The 15,808-nt window shown below is 41.3% G+C and overlaps 1 protein-coding gene across 3 annotated transcripts in view; it reads right to left on the reverse strand.

Annotated features, from left to right (window-relative positions):
• Positions 1-15,808, reverse strand: part of LOC122548976 (phospholipid-transporting ATPase ID) — a 272,266-nt gene that overhangs the window by 97,644 nt on the left and 158,814 nt on the right. For all 3 annotated transcript variants that reach the window (XM_043688030.2, XM_043688038.2, XM_087989438.1), the window contains 2 exons: positions 15,554-15,762; positions 7,292-7,335 (listed from right to left, as the gene is read on the reverse strand). In XM_043688030.2, coding sequence (XP_043543965.2) covers positions 7,292-7,335; positions 15,554-15,762 — 253 coding nt within the window. The remainder of the gene's footprint in view (positions 1-7,291; positions 7,336-15,553; positions 15,763-15,808) is intronic.

Raw genomic sequence — 15,808 nt, forward strand, 5'->3', positions numbered from 1 at the left:
AGCCCAATAGACATGAAGATTAAATTCACCCAGAATTATTGCTATATTCTTTTTATATGCTCCTAAAATTTGTTGATTTGTTGCTTTTCCTACAGAGAACTGTTTGGGGTTTGTACACTACTCCCAGCAATGCATTCTTTCCCTTCTCTTTTTGCTTCCACCTAAATGGACCCTACATCACCCAAACTTAAATCAGCTGTCACAACTGTCTTCATTTCGTCCCTTATTCACAGAGCACCCAACCACCTTTCTCTTCCCTTCAGTCTTTCCAAAAGGTTAAATATCCCTCAATGTTAAGTTCCCAGTTTTTATCTCCATTTAATCATATTTCTGTCATGATGATGACACCATATTCATTTACCTTGATACATGCTGTCAGTTAGTCTACCTTATTCCAAATGTGGAGGAGCCAGTGGTGGACAGGGATGGACAAAGTTAAAAATCACGCAACACCAGGTCCAACAGGTTTATTTGGAAGCACTAGCTTTAGGAGCACTGCTCCATGCGCTGGCATGGAACTGAAGAAAAAATGATGGTGCTAAAGGAGAGGTTGAATATCACAGATAACTTGTGTGAAACCTCCATTCTGCTATTACCAGCCAAAATATCAAGCACCAACTTCTTACGAAAACCTTGGGTAAGGATGGTGGCTCATTACACAAATAAACCGTTATTTTTTCTATGCAGATCCAGATCACACTCCCAAGCCAGGACAGAAAAAAATAAGTCGAGGCCCATCTCCAAAAGCCCCTCAAACCATACCTCTAAAGAACAACAATCACAAGTTTAGAGAAATGCACTATTAAAGCCTTAACCTAGCCTCCACCAATGCAGAACCATTCACTTCGATGAAACGTCAATTCTCCTTCTCCTTTGATGCTGCCTGACCTGCTGCGCTTTTCCAGCAACACATTTTTAAACTTCGATGAGTAATCTATCGAGAATTGTCTTGGGGTCACATTTAGGTGAGCACAATAGTCATACAGGCCTGGAGTTAGGGGAGGTTAAAAAAAAGCTGAGGTCTCTGTCACTTGGAGGATTGTTGGAGCACAGGCCCTTGTTTAGCCCAGTACAGTTTGTAATTCACTAGACATGACCGTTAATGAGCAGATGGAGATACATATCCAAGCATCAGGGAACATCAGGCATCTGCCAGAGACCATGTTCAAACTGGCGCAATGGACAGAGGAATTCGCAATGTTCTGAATCCGACACACATGCTGCCTCTGTGGAATGGGTAGCAGCAGCTAGAGAAAGCTATGCTCAGCAGAACAGATAGAATCTTTAAGATTTGCATGGATCTTCATTCCACCACTCAAGCCATGGATGATTCATTTGCTATCTAGATAAGAGGTGGATGCAGGACACTGGACTCCCACCAAGTGTACCATCCACTCAATTGAAGAGGGTGGGGAAACTACTCACTGACAGGAAAGAGGGACAACAAAGTGGTACCTCCAGAAGTGTCCTGCTGCACTTTCTCTCTGCCCAGGATCCAAATGCCTTCAACAAATCATGCTAAGGAGAGTACCAATAGGCACTAAACAACCAGAAGACACCCATCAAAGTTTATCTGAAGAAGCTGGTAAAGTAGTCAGCAGGCTTGTACAAGCTCAGCTGCCAAGGTGACATTAGGAAAAGAAAGATCATCAACACTGAAATCACCCATGCATGGGTGTCAATATTCTATACAATCTTACACTCGACAAAAATATAGCAATTTTGCAACAGATTGTGTTTTCTTTCAATCTGTTAAGGCGACTGACTACTTACATTTTCCTTGTGGATCACCTCACACACTCTCAGGCACATCTAATGCAGCAGCACAAGAGCACTGAGTCTATAATTCTTTGTTATCCTCTGGGAGGAATATAACACCTGAAAAGCTGGAGCTTTAAGCTCGATGACATTATAGTCAGCATAATGCTAAATTGCCTGTAGTGTTAGGTAAGGGGTAAATGTAGGGGTATGGGTGGGTTGCGCTTCGGCAGGTCGGTGTGGACTTGTTGGGCCGAAGGGCCTGTTTCCACACTGTAAATAATCTAATCTAATCTACATATGGATGTATGAACAGTCGCAAAAGTAAGGCTCGGTTTCTTGAGCCTTCTCTACCAGTCAGTGAGGTCATGGCTGATATTGCTCAACATTGCTATCTACAAATGAAAATTATCCCCTACCTCTCCCCAAACTTATCAATTATCTATATATCCCTGTCTTAAAAATGATTAAAAAATGTGTTTCCGTCACATTTTGAGGAAGTGAGTTCCAAAGGAAATGACCCTTTATGAGGAAAAGATTCTCCTCATCTATCTTAAAGGGATGAACCCTTCTTTAAACAGTAACCCTGAGCTCCTGAATCTTCCTCAGGAGGAAATATCCTTTCCACATGGACCCAGCCAATACCCCTCAGTATCTTGCATATTTCAGCGAGTTGTATCCTACTCTTTTAAAGTTTCAAAAATTCATTTGTGGAATGTGGACGCTGGTTGGCCAGCACTTACAGCCTGTTTCTAGCTGACATTGAGAAGGTGGTGGTGTACTGCCTCGAGCTGCTGCAATCCACCTGCTGTGGCTTGACCCACAATGCCATTGGAGAGGAAATTCCAGGATTTTGACGTAGCAAAGGAAAGGAACGATGATATATTTCCAAGTCAGAATGGTGAGCAACTTGGAAGGAAACTTGCATGTGGTGGAGATCCCATGCATCTGCTGTCTTTGTCCTTCTCGATGGAAGTGGTCATGGAGAAGGTGCTGTCTAAGGAGTTTTGGTGAACTTCTGCAGTCCATTTTGTAGATAGCATACACTGCTGCTGAGCGTCGGTTGCAGGGAATGGATGCTTGTGGATGAGTTGTCAATCAAGCAAATCACTTTGTCTTGGATGGTGTCAAGCTTTTGCAGTCTTGTTGGAGCTGCACCTATCTAGGAGTTGGGAAGTATTCCATCACACTCCTGACTTGTGCCTTGCAGATAGAGGAAAGGTTTAGGAGTCAAGACATGAGCTACTCACTGCAGTATTCCAAGCTTCTGACCTGTTCTTATCGTCATGAGTTATATCGTAAGTCCAGTTGAGTTTCTATCAATGGTAATCCCAAGGATGTTGATCATGGGGTTTCAGTGAAACTATTGCCATTGATTGTCAAGGGGTGCTGATTAGATTGTCTCTTATGGTCATAGCCTGGCGGTTTTGTGGCTTGAATGTTACTTGCAACTTGTCAGTCCAAGCCTGGATATTGTCCAGATCATGTTGCATTTGAACATGACTGCTTCAGTATCTAAGGAGTCATGAATGGTGCTGAACATTGTGCAATCATCAGCGAACCTTCTGATGGAAGGAAGGTCAGTGATAAAGCAGCTGAAGGTGGTTAGGCCTAGGACATTATCTTGAGGAACTCCTGCAGATGTCCTGGAGCTGAGGTGACTGACTTCCAACAACTACACCCATCTTCCTATGCGCCAGGCATAACTCCAAGGAGCAGAGAGTTCTTCCCTTGATACCCACTGATTCCAGTTTTGCAAGGTTCCTTGATGCTACATTCAGTCAAATGCAACATTGATATCAAGCGCTGTCGCTCTCACTTCACCTTTGGAATTCAACTCTTTTGTCCATGTTTGAACCAAGACTGTAATGACATTAGGTGCTGAGTGGCCCTGGTGGAACTCAAACTGGACGTCAGACAGCAGGCTATTGCTCAGCAGGTACAGCTTGATAGCATTACTGAAAACAGTTTCCATCACCTTATTGATGATGAAGAGTAAACTAATGGGACAATATTGGTTAGATTTGTCCTGCTTTATATATACAGGACATATCTGGGCAATTTGCCACATTGTCAGTTGGATATCAGTATTGTTATTGTATTGGAATAGCTTGGCTTGGAGAGTGGCAAGTTCTGGGGCAAAAGTCTTCAGTATTATTATCGGAATGGTGTCAGTGCCCACGGCCTTTGCAGTATCCAGTGTCTCCAACTGTTTCTTGATATCATATGGAGTGATATCTGTGATGCTAGGGACTACTGCAAGACTACTGTGAATGCTTCAGCCTTATCTTTTGCTGGGCTCTTCAATCATTGATGATGGGGATACTTGTGTAACCTCCTCCTCCAGTGAGTTATTTAATTGTCCACCACCGCAACTGGATGTGGCAGGACTCCTCGGACACCGTCCTCCCAACTACGTACCACTTTTCCTCTTTTCTGGGTCTGTGATGTTGGTGGAACAAGGCATATCCAGAGCTTAGATCTGATCCATTGGATGTGAATAAGCTTACCTTTATCTATCACTTATTGCTTATGTTGTTTGGCATGCAAATAGTCTTTTTGGTTTTTTCACCAAGTTGACACCTCATTTTTAGGTATGCCTGGCGTTGCACCTGGCATGCCCTCCTACACTTTCCATTGAACTAGGGATTGCTCCCCTTGCTTGATGGTAATGGTTGAGTGCACTTTTCCATCATCTTTGCTGGGTCTGTACTGTTGGTGAAACAAGGCATATCCAGGGATGGTAATGGTGGTGACAGGAACACTGTCTGTGAGGTATGATTCCATGAGTATGACTATGTCAGATTGTTGCTTGCCCAGATTGTGAGACAGCTCTCCCAATTTTGGCACTGGCCTCCAAATATTAGTAAGGGGAACTTTGCAGGTTTGACAGGGCTGTTTCTGCCATTGCCTTTTCCAGCGCCTAGGCTGATGCCAGCAGACACTAGAACGTCCAACCCTTTCTCATAAGACTGCACACCCATTCTAAATGTTAGTCTAGTATATCATCATTTAACTGCTCTAAACGCATTTATGTATTTCCTGAATAAATTCAGCAATACTGTACTTAGTACTCCATATCTCACCAATGTCCTATATAGCTGAAGCATTACCTTTCTACTTTTGTATTCAATTGCCCTCACAATAAAAAATAATGTTCTACTAGCTTTCCTAATTACTCGATGTATCTGCATACTAACTTGCGTTGCCTCTACATTTTAGCTCTGCAATCTCTCAGAATTTAGACAATGTTTCCTTTTTATTCTTCCATGAAAGTGGTCAAATTCATACTTTCCTGTATAACACGCCATTTTTCAGATTGTTCCTCACTCAATTATAACAAATAGAGACCTCAGTACAGATCCCTGTGGTATTCCGCTTGGTATATACTGCCAACCATAAAATTAATCACTTATGCTGATTCTTTATTTCCACAAGCTGGCCACCTTCGATCTATATCAATATGTTATTCCCAACATCATTAGCTGTTATTTTTAGCAATATGCTTTGATGTGAAACCATGTTTTAATAATATAAGAAATAGCAAGGGTGGGTTATTCAGAGTCATGCATTCTTGATGAAGGGCTTATGCTCAAAACGTCGACTCTCCTGTTCCTCAGATGCTGCCTGACCTGCTGTGCTTTACCAGCACCACACTTTTTGACTGAACTACTGTATCCACCCGGACAAATCCAAGCATTTGCATCATCTTCAGCAGACATATTTTCTGCTCCATAATGACCCTGGTTGACAAATGGCAGCAATGTATCCTCAGCCTCAGTCAGGAGTTACTTAACAGAGCCGTCAGCAACTGACACAGAGCATAGCCCTTGTCTGTCAGTAACCATCTTTGTAAGGTATCTTGTCTTTGAAACAAAGAAGGGACATGAGACTTTTTAAGGATCTAGGCATCATGGCAGCTTCCAGGGTTACTGGTGCAGACTTCTAAGATACAACACAAGTGATCACAGATGGCTTGCGAATTGATGGACTGGAATCCTTTTCTATTAGTGAAGTCAGTTATGATGCAGCCCTCTCAATGCAACATGTTTAGAGTCTATAGTGCCCAGCACCTGTGGGAAATGAACTACGTTGACCAAGTCTATTACCTGAGGCACAACACTGACCTCATCATGGGACAACAAGATGAAGCAGTATGATCTTGTGCAAATGGGAATGGTAACAGCCTTAACAAATCTATAGGTCGAAGGTTGAGACCCCACTAAGATCCCAGTAGCTGTTCGGAAGAAGCGAGTTGCATAAAGGTTTAGATTAACTGTCACCGTCATGGCCATCCACTTCTTCATGTTGCATTTGGCACACACTTTGTCAGTGGCCTGAGACAACCGCAGTCTGTGGAGATATTGCGCCTTGTTCATTTGGAAGAAATGGAATCTAGGATAATAGATTCTGGGCCTCTTGTATCTCTTGTACACCAAGGTGCAACTACATGAAGTGCACATTGTGCAGGTATGAGATTTACAAACCATGATGCCATACAGCAACATGCCCACTCCCTTAACCAGTAACTGCTGATAAGCATGACAAGTGCCCGGCTTTGTATCTGTGCCAAAAAGCAAGTCAAGACAAACACTGTGAGCCTTTAAGGTCTGGCGAAGGTGGCAAAGCATGAACAGAAAAGCCAAGGCAAAGCATTACAAGTAAGGCAGAGGTACTGCAATCATTCAAGTATGTGAAAAACATTTGAGCGAGTGAACAACTTAGAAGCCCTGAGAGCAAATCGGGTGCCTATCTGTACGCACAAAGTGTCTGACAGCAGGATTCCAACGAAAGATGTCGGTGTGCTCTAAGTTGCAGCACTGATGTTCAGAACTGTATTGTACATGACTCATAAGTGCCATGATGATGCAGTGAGGCTGGTATATGTTCCATGCCAATGTCCACAGGGGAGGAGTGCATTCAGTCACTGCCCATGGAGTATGCCCTGAGATGTTGGTGACTGCTGTCTAAGATGTAGAGTCGCAGGAATAAGCAGAGAGCAGGAGTCGCTGAGACACATTCTGAATTATGTTTCAGGAATCAATACTAACTCCCTGGCAGGAGAGAAAATAGGAAACAGCATATAATTGAGGCCAGATTAACTAATAATGAGATGTTACTTGTCACAAATAACCCTATCACCACTCACTGATGATGTTCTCACCTCGCCATTCAACACTTGCTTAGAGTGTAAGACTGTTTGCCCTTAATATCGAAAATTTAATTACTGCTGATCTCGCCCAATTTTTACAAAATTCTTGCCAAAACTTTCATTATTCAGGGCCTGAGAAAGTTCCACCCTAAATATCAAACAAAGACTTTCAAAATTCTGCTGTGGACACTGCAATTGAATTTAATATAATTTTGTGATAGTTCTTTGGTTATGAAATTGTAGGGCACTAATAGCTCAGCAACATTTCTAAACATTTTGAAGACAATAATTTATAAGTCAAGCTGTATAACTGCATACTTAACTCTTTATGCTATCTTACATGGAAGATATAAATGTAGAATAAAGGAGAAAATTCCTTACTGCAGTAATATCAATCCTTTGCCCAGATAAATCGTGCACGTTTCCTGTGAACACATAAATGCAAGAAATGTTTTCAGCTGGGAAAGGTAAAACTCTTCTAAATGGGATCCTTCACATGTTAAAAAGTATCACATACAAGTTGTACAACTTAATTCCACTAACAGGCAGATAGCAATTTCAATTACCGATAAACAGGTGTTAATAACAACTTGCTCTTAATTTCTTCTTTATCTACTCTTATTTATCTATTCTTGAGGTGCTCCAGTCACCATAGAGTCAAAGTCATAGTCTTTATGGCACAGAAGGAGTATAAAAGCATAAAATGCTGGCAGTACTCAGCAGGTTGGACAGTATACGTGGAGAGATAAAACATATATAATGGTCCAAAATATTCTTATGAAATGCCAAAGATCTGAAGTAGTTTTTTCTCTCTACAGACGCTGTCAATGTTGTCAGCTGATATCAGTGTCAGACATGAAACGTTAGCTTGCTGTCTGTCCATGAATACTACCTGACCTGCTGTGATTTCTGACAATTTTTGTTTTCAGTACAGATTCCAGCATCTGCAGTAATTTGCTCTTACTACTGCAAGTACTTATGAAGCCCAACATCTCAGATGCATTTCTAACTGCCCCCTCAATATGTACTGCCATCTTTAAGATCTATGCAAATTATTCTGAATGCTAGACTTTGTTAGACAAGTATAATTTAAAATGTCTCATTTAACTTGCAGTAAAATGGGGAATGGTGGAAATATGTCCATGCAGTCTGGCTGCCATCACAGTGAAGCTCGAACAGGAACCTACTAACATCAAGAGACAATTTTTATACCTGCATGCAGTGACTCACAGTAAAGGGAAAATTGTTTTGTGAGACATGGTGTTAGTGGGGAGGATAGGGAAGAGGAGGATGAAGATAATACTGCTGTGAAGATGAAAAGAAGAAAACATTACTGTGGAAAACTATGATACTTGAAACAATTAAATTTGCTGCTTGAGCAGACAAGACTTCTGAATATTTATGGAGCAATATATCATCGAATTGAGCCTTCCTTGTAGAAAATTCAGTTTAAGTGGCTGGACTTACCAAGTTTCAAAAAGGGAAACAAGGTTTCGTCAAGGGCAGGTCATGTCTCACAAACCTAATTGAGTTTTTTGAGAACGTGACCAAGCATGTAGATGAGGGTAGGGCAGTTGACTTGGTGTACATGGACTTCAGTAAAACCTTTGATAAGGTTCCACATGGTAGGCTGTTGGAGAAAATGCAAAGGCATGGGATTAAAGGTGATTTAGCAGCTTGGATTAGAAACTGACTTTCTGAAAGAAGGCAGCGAGTGGTGGTCGATGGAAAATATTCAGCCTGGAGTCCGGTAACTAGTGGTGTGCCACAAGGACCTGTTTTGGGACCACTGCTGTTTGTCATTTTTATAAATGACTTAGACGCAGGCATAGGTGGATGGATTGTAAATTTGCAGATGACACTAAAGCCGGTGGAAGAATGTTACAGGGGAGTTGGAAGAATGTTACAGGGGACTTGGATAAACTGCAGAATTGGGCTGAGAGGTGGCAAGCGGAGTTCAATGCAGCTAAATGTGAGGTGATTCACTTTGGGAAGAATAACAGGAAGGCAGAGTACTTGGTCAATAGAAAGATTCTTGGTAGTGTGGATGTGCAGAGGGATCTTAGAGTCCATGTACATAGATCCCTGAAAGTTGCCACCCAGGTTGATAGTGCTGTCAAGAAGGCATATGGTGTTAGCAAGTTCTGAGAAGATTTGTAGCTCAGGTTGAGGTTCTGGATGTAGGTTTGCTTGCTGAGCTGGAAGGTTCATTTCCAGACGCTTCATCACCCTACTAGGTAACATCTTCAGTGGGCCTTAGACAAAGCACTGTACATGATTCCTGCTTTCTATTTATATGTTTGGGTATCTTTGGGTTGGTGATGTCATTTCCTGTTCTTTTTCTCAGGAGGTGGTAGATGAGGTCTAACCTGATGTGTTTGTTGATAGAGTTCCGGTTGGAATGCCATGCTTCTAGGAATTCTCGTGCATATCTCTGTTTGGCTGGTCCTAAGATGGATGTGTTGCCCAGTCGAAGTGGTGTCCTTCCTCATCTGTATGGATACTAGTGAGAGAAGGTCATGTCATTTTGTGGCTAGTTAGTGTTCATGTATCCTGGCAGCTAGTTTCTGCCTTTTTGTCCAATGTATGTTTGTTACAGTTCTTGCACAGTATTTTGTAAATGACATTAGTTTTACTTGGTGTCTGTATAGGGTCTTTCAAGTTCATTAGCTGCTGTTTTAGTGTGTTGGTGGGTTAGTGACACCAAAGGGTCTGAGTAGTCTGGCAGTCATTTCCGAGATGTCTTTGATGTAGGGGAGAGTGCCTAGGGTTTCTGGATGTGTTTTGTCTGCTTGTTTGGGTTTGTTGCGGAGAAATCGGCGGACTTTGTTCATTGGGTACCCATTATTTTTCAAAGTGACTGCCAGACTACTCAGACCCCTTGGCATCATGATAGCCCACAAACCCACCAACACACTAAAACAGCTAATGAACTTGAAAAGACCCTATACAGACACCAAGCAAAAGTAATGTCATTTACAAAATACCGTGCAAGAACTGTAACATACACTACATTGGACAAACAGGCAGAAAACTAGCCACCAGGATACATGAACACTAACATACCACAAAAAGGCATGACCCTCTCTTACATACAGATAAGAAAGAACACCACTTTCACTGGGACAACACATCCATCTTAGGACAAGCCAAACAGAGACACGCACGGGAATTCCTAGAAGCATGGCATTCCAACTGGAACTCTATCAACAAACACATTGAGTTAGACCCCATCCACCACCCCCTGAGAAAAAGAACAGGAAATGACCACAGGAAATGACATCACCAACCCAAAGAAACCCAAACATATAAATAGAAAGCAGGAATCATGTACAGTGCTATGCCTGAGGCCCACTGAAGATGTTTTTTGAGGAGAAAGTGAGGTCTGCAGATGCTGGAGATCAGAGCTGAAAATGTGTTGCTGGAAAAGCGCAGCAGGTCAGGCAGCATCCAGGGAACAGGAGAATCGACGTTTCGGGCATAATTCCTGAAGAAGGGCTTATGCCCGAAACGTCGATTCTCCTGTACCCTAGATGCTGCCTGACCTGCTGTGCTTTTCCAGCAACACATTCACTACTGAAGATGTTACCTAGTAGGGTGATGAAACATCTGGAAATGAACCTTCCAGCTCAGTGAGCATACGGTTTGTTAGGTTTCATTGGTAGAGGGATTGAGTTCGGGAGCTGCAATATCATGCTGCAACTGTACAAAGCGCTAGTGCGGCCGCACTTGGAATATTGTGTACAGTTCTGGTCGCCATATTTCGGGAAGGATGTGGAAGCATTGGAAAAGGTGCAGAGAAGATTTACCAGGATGTTGCCTGGTCGAGAGGGAAGCTCTTATGAGGAAAGGTATTCTCATTGGAAAGAAGAAGGCTAAGAGGGGATTTGATAGAGGCATACAAGATGATGAGGATTAGATAGGGTAGACAGTGGAAGTCTTTTTTCTAGGATGATTACGTTAGCTTGTACGAGGGGACATAACTATAAATTGAGGGGTGATAGATTTAAGACAGATGTCAGAGGCAGGTTCTTTACTCAGAGAGTGGTAAGGGCGTGGAATGCCCTTCCTGCCAATGTAGTTAACTCAGCCACATTAGGCAGATTTAAACAATCCTTGGATAAGCACATGGATGATGACGGGATAGCGTAGGAGGATGAGCTGAGAATAGTTCACAGGTTGGCGCAACATTGAGGGCCAAAGGGCCTGTTCTGTGCTTCATTGTGCTATGTTCTGTGTTCTATAGTGCTGCAGGGAAAAGTTAGTCAAATGGAATTAGGTGCAACTTTGAAATTTTCTTTATTCATTCATGGGCATAGACGTCACCGTTCGACAGCATTTACTGTCCATCTCTAATTGCCCAGAGGGTAGCTAAGAATCAACCATATTGCTGGAGGTCACATGTAGGCCATACCATGTGATGACAGCAGTTTCTATCCTTAAAAGACATCAGTGAATCAGATGGGCTTTCCCAACAATTAACAATGGTTTCATGGTTATCATCAGACTTCTAATTCCAGATTTTTACTGAATATAAAATCGTTTGCCATGGCAGAATTCAAACTCAGGTGCCCAGAACATTATCTGTATCTCTGGATTAATAAATCAAGCAATAATACCACTAGGTCATCACCTCCCATTGTAATATTTCATATCTGACAGAAGTGTACTAAAATAATAAGACATATCTTGATTGTATTAATTCATACAAAAGTGCACTTCCTTCAGTTAGATGTATTTGCTGCCTCTTAAGTATTGATTTGATTATATTGATTTTGGTTGTTACAATGCTTTCTTAAGATGAGAAATATTTTCTTGCAGGAATTTTGGGTGGTTGTTTGGGAAACTGATTTTTTTAAAAAAGATATCTACCTGAATCATAACAAGGCAAACTTCCTTATGCTTACATCCTAAACTATTTAGTTTAGTTTATAATACAGGTCAATATTTCTTCTACCAAAGTGCATCACCTCACACTTCTCCCTACAATTCCATTTGTAACTTGACTGCCAATTCTGCTAACTATGGCCTATGACAGTTGATTGGTGTCACCCTGGATGTTAGCAACACCACCAAACTTAGAAATGTTGGCACATTTTAAAGTTTTACTCTTAATTTTATACATCAAGAAAGCAGCCATTGCAACACTGAACCTTTGGGAATAGCACATACTATCATCCACATTAGAAAATAACCATTGACCACAACTCACTGTTTTTTACATCTCTATCAACCTTTTAACCAAAGTGAAAATGATCCTTCTGTTTTATAAGTCTCAATTTTTAAAATTTAAATGTGATACTCAGTTAATGTCTTTTTCAAAAAAAATCACATAAACAGTGTGCCTTGTTTTCCTTTCATCTAACTTCTCTTTTACTTCATTAAAAAACTAAACTAATCAAGTAATTTGCATTTTACAGATCTATTCTGGCTCTCACGGCAAATGGAGAGTATTGCATCACCTACTTGACCTACGTCTTATCGATAGTAAAAAGATGTTGGACAAATAGGTGAGTTACTCAACATAGCATTCCTAGCTTCTCACCTGTTTTGCTATAACACCCCAGAGTTGTTCTTCCAAATGAGAGTTGCTCATGGGGAATCTGTGGAATACACACTGAGGATTTGCCTGGGAAGATTAGATTAGATTCCCTACAGTGTGGAAACAGTCCCTTCAGCCCAACAAGTCCACACCGACCCTCCAAAGAGCAACCCACCCAGACCCATTCCCCTACTCCCTACTAATGCACCTATCACTATTTAGCATGGTCAATTCACCTGACCTGCACATCTTTGGATAGTGGGAGGAAACCCACATAGACAAGGGGAGAATGTGCAAACTCCATGCAGACAGTCACCCAAGGCTGGAATTGAACCCGGATCCCTGGTGCTGCAAAGCAGCAGTGCTAACCACTGAGCCACCATGCTGCTCATACTCAAATTGCTTGGGCACCCAAAAGAGGCCAGATGCCAGTGTTAGAGTTGAGTACAACTATGGAAAATCCCAGGGTGTAAGGTATTATTTGGGAAAATAAACACTGAAAAAATTAAAAACACAGCAGTTTTTAAAAAAATTTATTACTGAGAAATAGTAGGAAAATGAAACTGGTTTTCAGTGATGCTTCTTATGCAAATCTCTGTGATGAGTTCTCAAGCACAGGAGTGTTTATTATTTTTCTTGTAGGAAAAGGAGGTAAATGTAACCCTTTAGTCTGGGAAGCTAAAAAGATTAAAAGAGTAGGAAAAAGTACCTTAGCAACAGAAACCCTCGTCGTTGATGAGGTGGTAGATATAGTGCTTTTCTTAGTGAAAATATCGGAAGAAATTTCAGTAAGGGATTCAGCAGCAATACCCATTGAGTTCTACACAAATACTAAGTCATGATGGAATAACATACATTCCACAAAGTATGTGAATGAAAAATGACTAAGGATCAATATCACATTTTTAAAACAGATGCTAGTGAATACACAAAGCTCCAAATTGAAATGGGTTGGTAACTGCAGTCAGATATTTGACTGTTTTACAAGGAAGTAGCAAGCTCTAAGAAACTGTAGCGCATCATGGAAAAAGGACACTTAGAATTTTAATGTGCAAAGAAAATAATGGGAATAGCTGGCAGGTGGGACTAGATTGGGTTGGGATAGCTGGTCGGCATGGACAAGCTGTACATCTCTATGACTCTATGACGAATACAGGTAGACAACCCTTTATCCAAACACCCAAAATCCGAAAAGCTCCAAAATCCGAAGGTTTCTTGTGAAGTTTTTATCTCATTTACATGGTTGTTTGGCACACAACAGTTAACCCAACTCCACACCCACTCGATGCATGTCACTCGATGCTGGCATGGCCCAGCACTGGCAGGACTCAATTCTGTCTCAGGGCCTGTTACTCACTGTGAGTCTGCTGTTCAGTAAGATTTTTCAAAATTCCACCGTTGAACTGTCACTTATTCTGAAATTCAAAAAATCCAAAAACCAGCTAGTCCCAAGCATTTCGGATAAAGGATTCTGTACCTGTACATTGTCATTTCGTATATTTTGTTTTGTCTGTTTTTATTTTATATGTAAAATATATGTATTAATTTACTTAAAAAGAAAAGAATGAAATCAACTAATAAGATCGAAAGGGATGCCTGTGACCTCATGGAACAAGGAGCAGGAATTAAAATACTGATTAAGGGTTAATTGGGTATGAATTACTTATATAAATATGGAGAGTACAGGCTTTGGGGTGTCAAGAGACAAGTAACATCTACATCTAACAATTGCCAGGCAGTGACCATCTCCATCCAGAGATAACCGAACCATCCCCTCTTGGTATTCAATTACATTGTAATCATTAAATACTCCACCTTCAACATCATGGAGTTACTGTTAGCAGAAATTGTCATATAATTAACTCATTTTCCCCAACAACTGCCTATCATCTATAAGGAAGAAGGTCCGGTTACATGGAATGCTGTTGACTTGCTTGGAAGATTATGATTCCATAACACTCAAGAAGTTTACCACCATTCATGCTCAATAAAGCATCCCACTGCATTGACACCCAATTCATCAACTTAAACATTCGACCCTTTCATCATTGACACACAGTAGCAGCAATGTGTACTATATATGACACACTGTAACAACTTACCAAGGCTCCTTCAACTTTCTAAATCTGTGCCCGCTACCAACTACAAAGACCAGGGTACCATCTACAAATTCCCTGTCAAGGTACAGAACAACCTGGCTTAGAAATGTATCACTGCTCCTTCACTGTTGCTGAATCAAAATCTTGGAACTCCCTCCCTAATAGCACTGTGGGTTTACTAACACAACATGGACTCTAGAAATTCAAGAAGGACCCTCACGACAACCTTTTTAAGAGCAATTATGGAGGACAATAAATATTGGCAGACCTGCAACATTCACATCCCATGAATAAATGAAAAAAGGGATCTGGAAAATTCTGTGCAACTCTGGACCATATTATAGGAAAGATGTGAAAACATTAAAAAGATTTACAGAATTTCAGAAACAATTTACAAGAATGATTCAAGAAATGAGAAACTGCAGTTATGAGGACAGATTGAAGAAGTTGGAACTGTTTCTCCTTCGAGAGGAAGACTAAAAGGTGATTTGATAGAGGTTTTCCAAAACCATTAGTGGGCTGAATAGAATAGACAGAGAAGCCATTCACCATCCTGACTTGGAAATATATTGCCACTCCTTTAATGTCACAGGGTCGAAATCCTGGAACTTCCTCCCTAACAGGGGGAAAGTGAGGACTGCAGATGCTGGAGACCTGAGTTGAAAAGTGTGGTGCGGGAAAAACACAGCAGGCCAGGCAGCATCCGAGGAGCAGGAGAATCGACGTTTCGGGCATAAGCCCTTCTTCAGGATTTCCTGAAGAAGGGCTTATGCCCGAAACGTCGATTCTCCTGCTCCTCGGATGCTGGCTTGCTGCGTTTTTCCAGCACCACACTTTTCAACCCCACTTCCTCCCTAACAGCATTAGAGGTATACCTAAGCCAAATGGATTCTACCTGTTCAAGAAGGCAGCTCACCATCACTTTCCCAATGGCAATGGCTGAACCAGCAAAGTCCATATAAATGAATAAAAGTAAAAAAAAAACTTGTTGCAATTCCTTACCATACATTTTGCCATTAATTGTGCATTTGTTGAATATCATGATATTCTGTGTCAGGGTCCCTGTTTTATCGGAGAATATATACTGGATCTGTCCAAGCTCCTCAGTTAATGTTGTCGTACGTGCTAATGCAGGAGTGTCCTTCTTTGGGTAATACATTTTGGAATCCCAATCAATGTAGAAGCTGCTGCCCAAGCGGATAACTTCAATGCTAGTGTAAAAAACACAGTTCAAAAAATCAATCATTTATTTTCTTT

Source organism: Chiloscyllium plagiosum, unplaced genomic scaffold, assembly GCF_037043375.1.
Source record: "Chiloscyllium plagiosum isolate Xiang-an unplaced genomic scaffold, Cpla_swu_hap1 HiC_scaffold_1, whole genome shotgun sequence".
In the NCBI taxonomy this organism is placed as follows: domain Eukaryota; kingdom Metazoa; phylum Chordata; class Chondrichthyes; order Orectolobiformes; family Hemiscylliidae; genus Chiloscyllium; species Chiloscyllium plagiosum.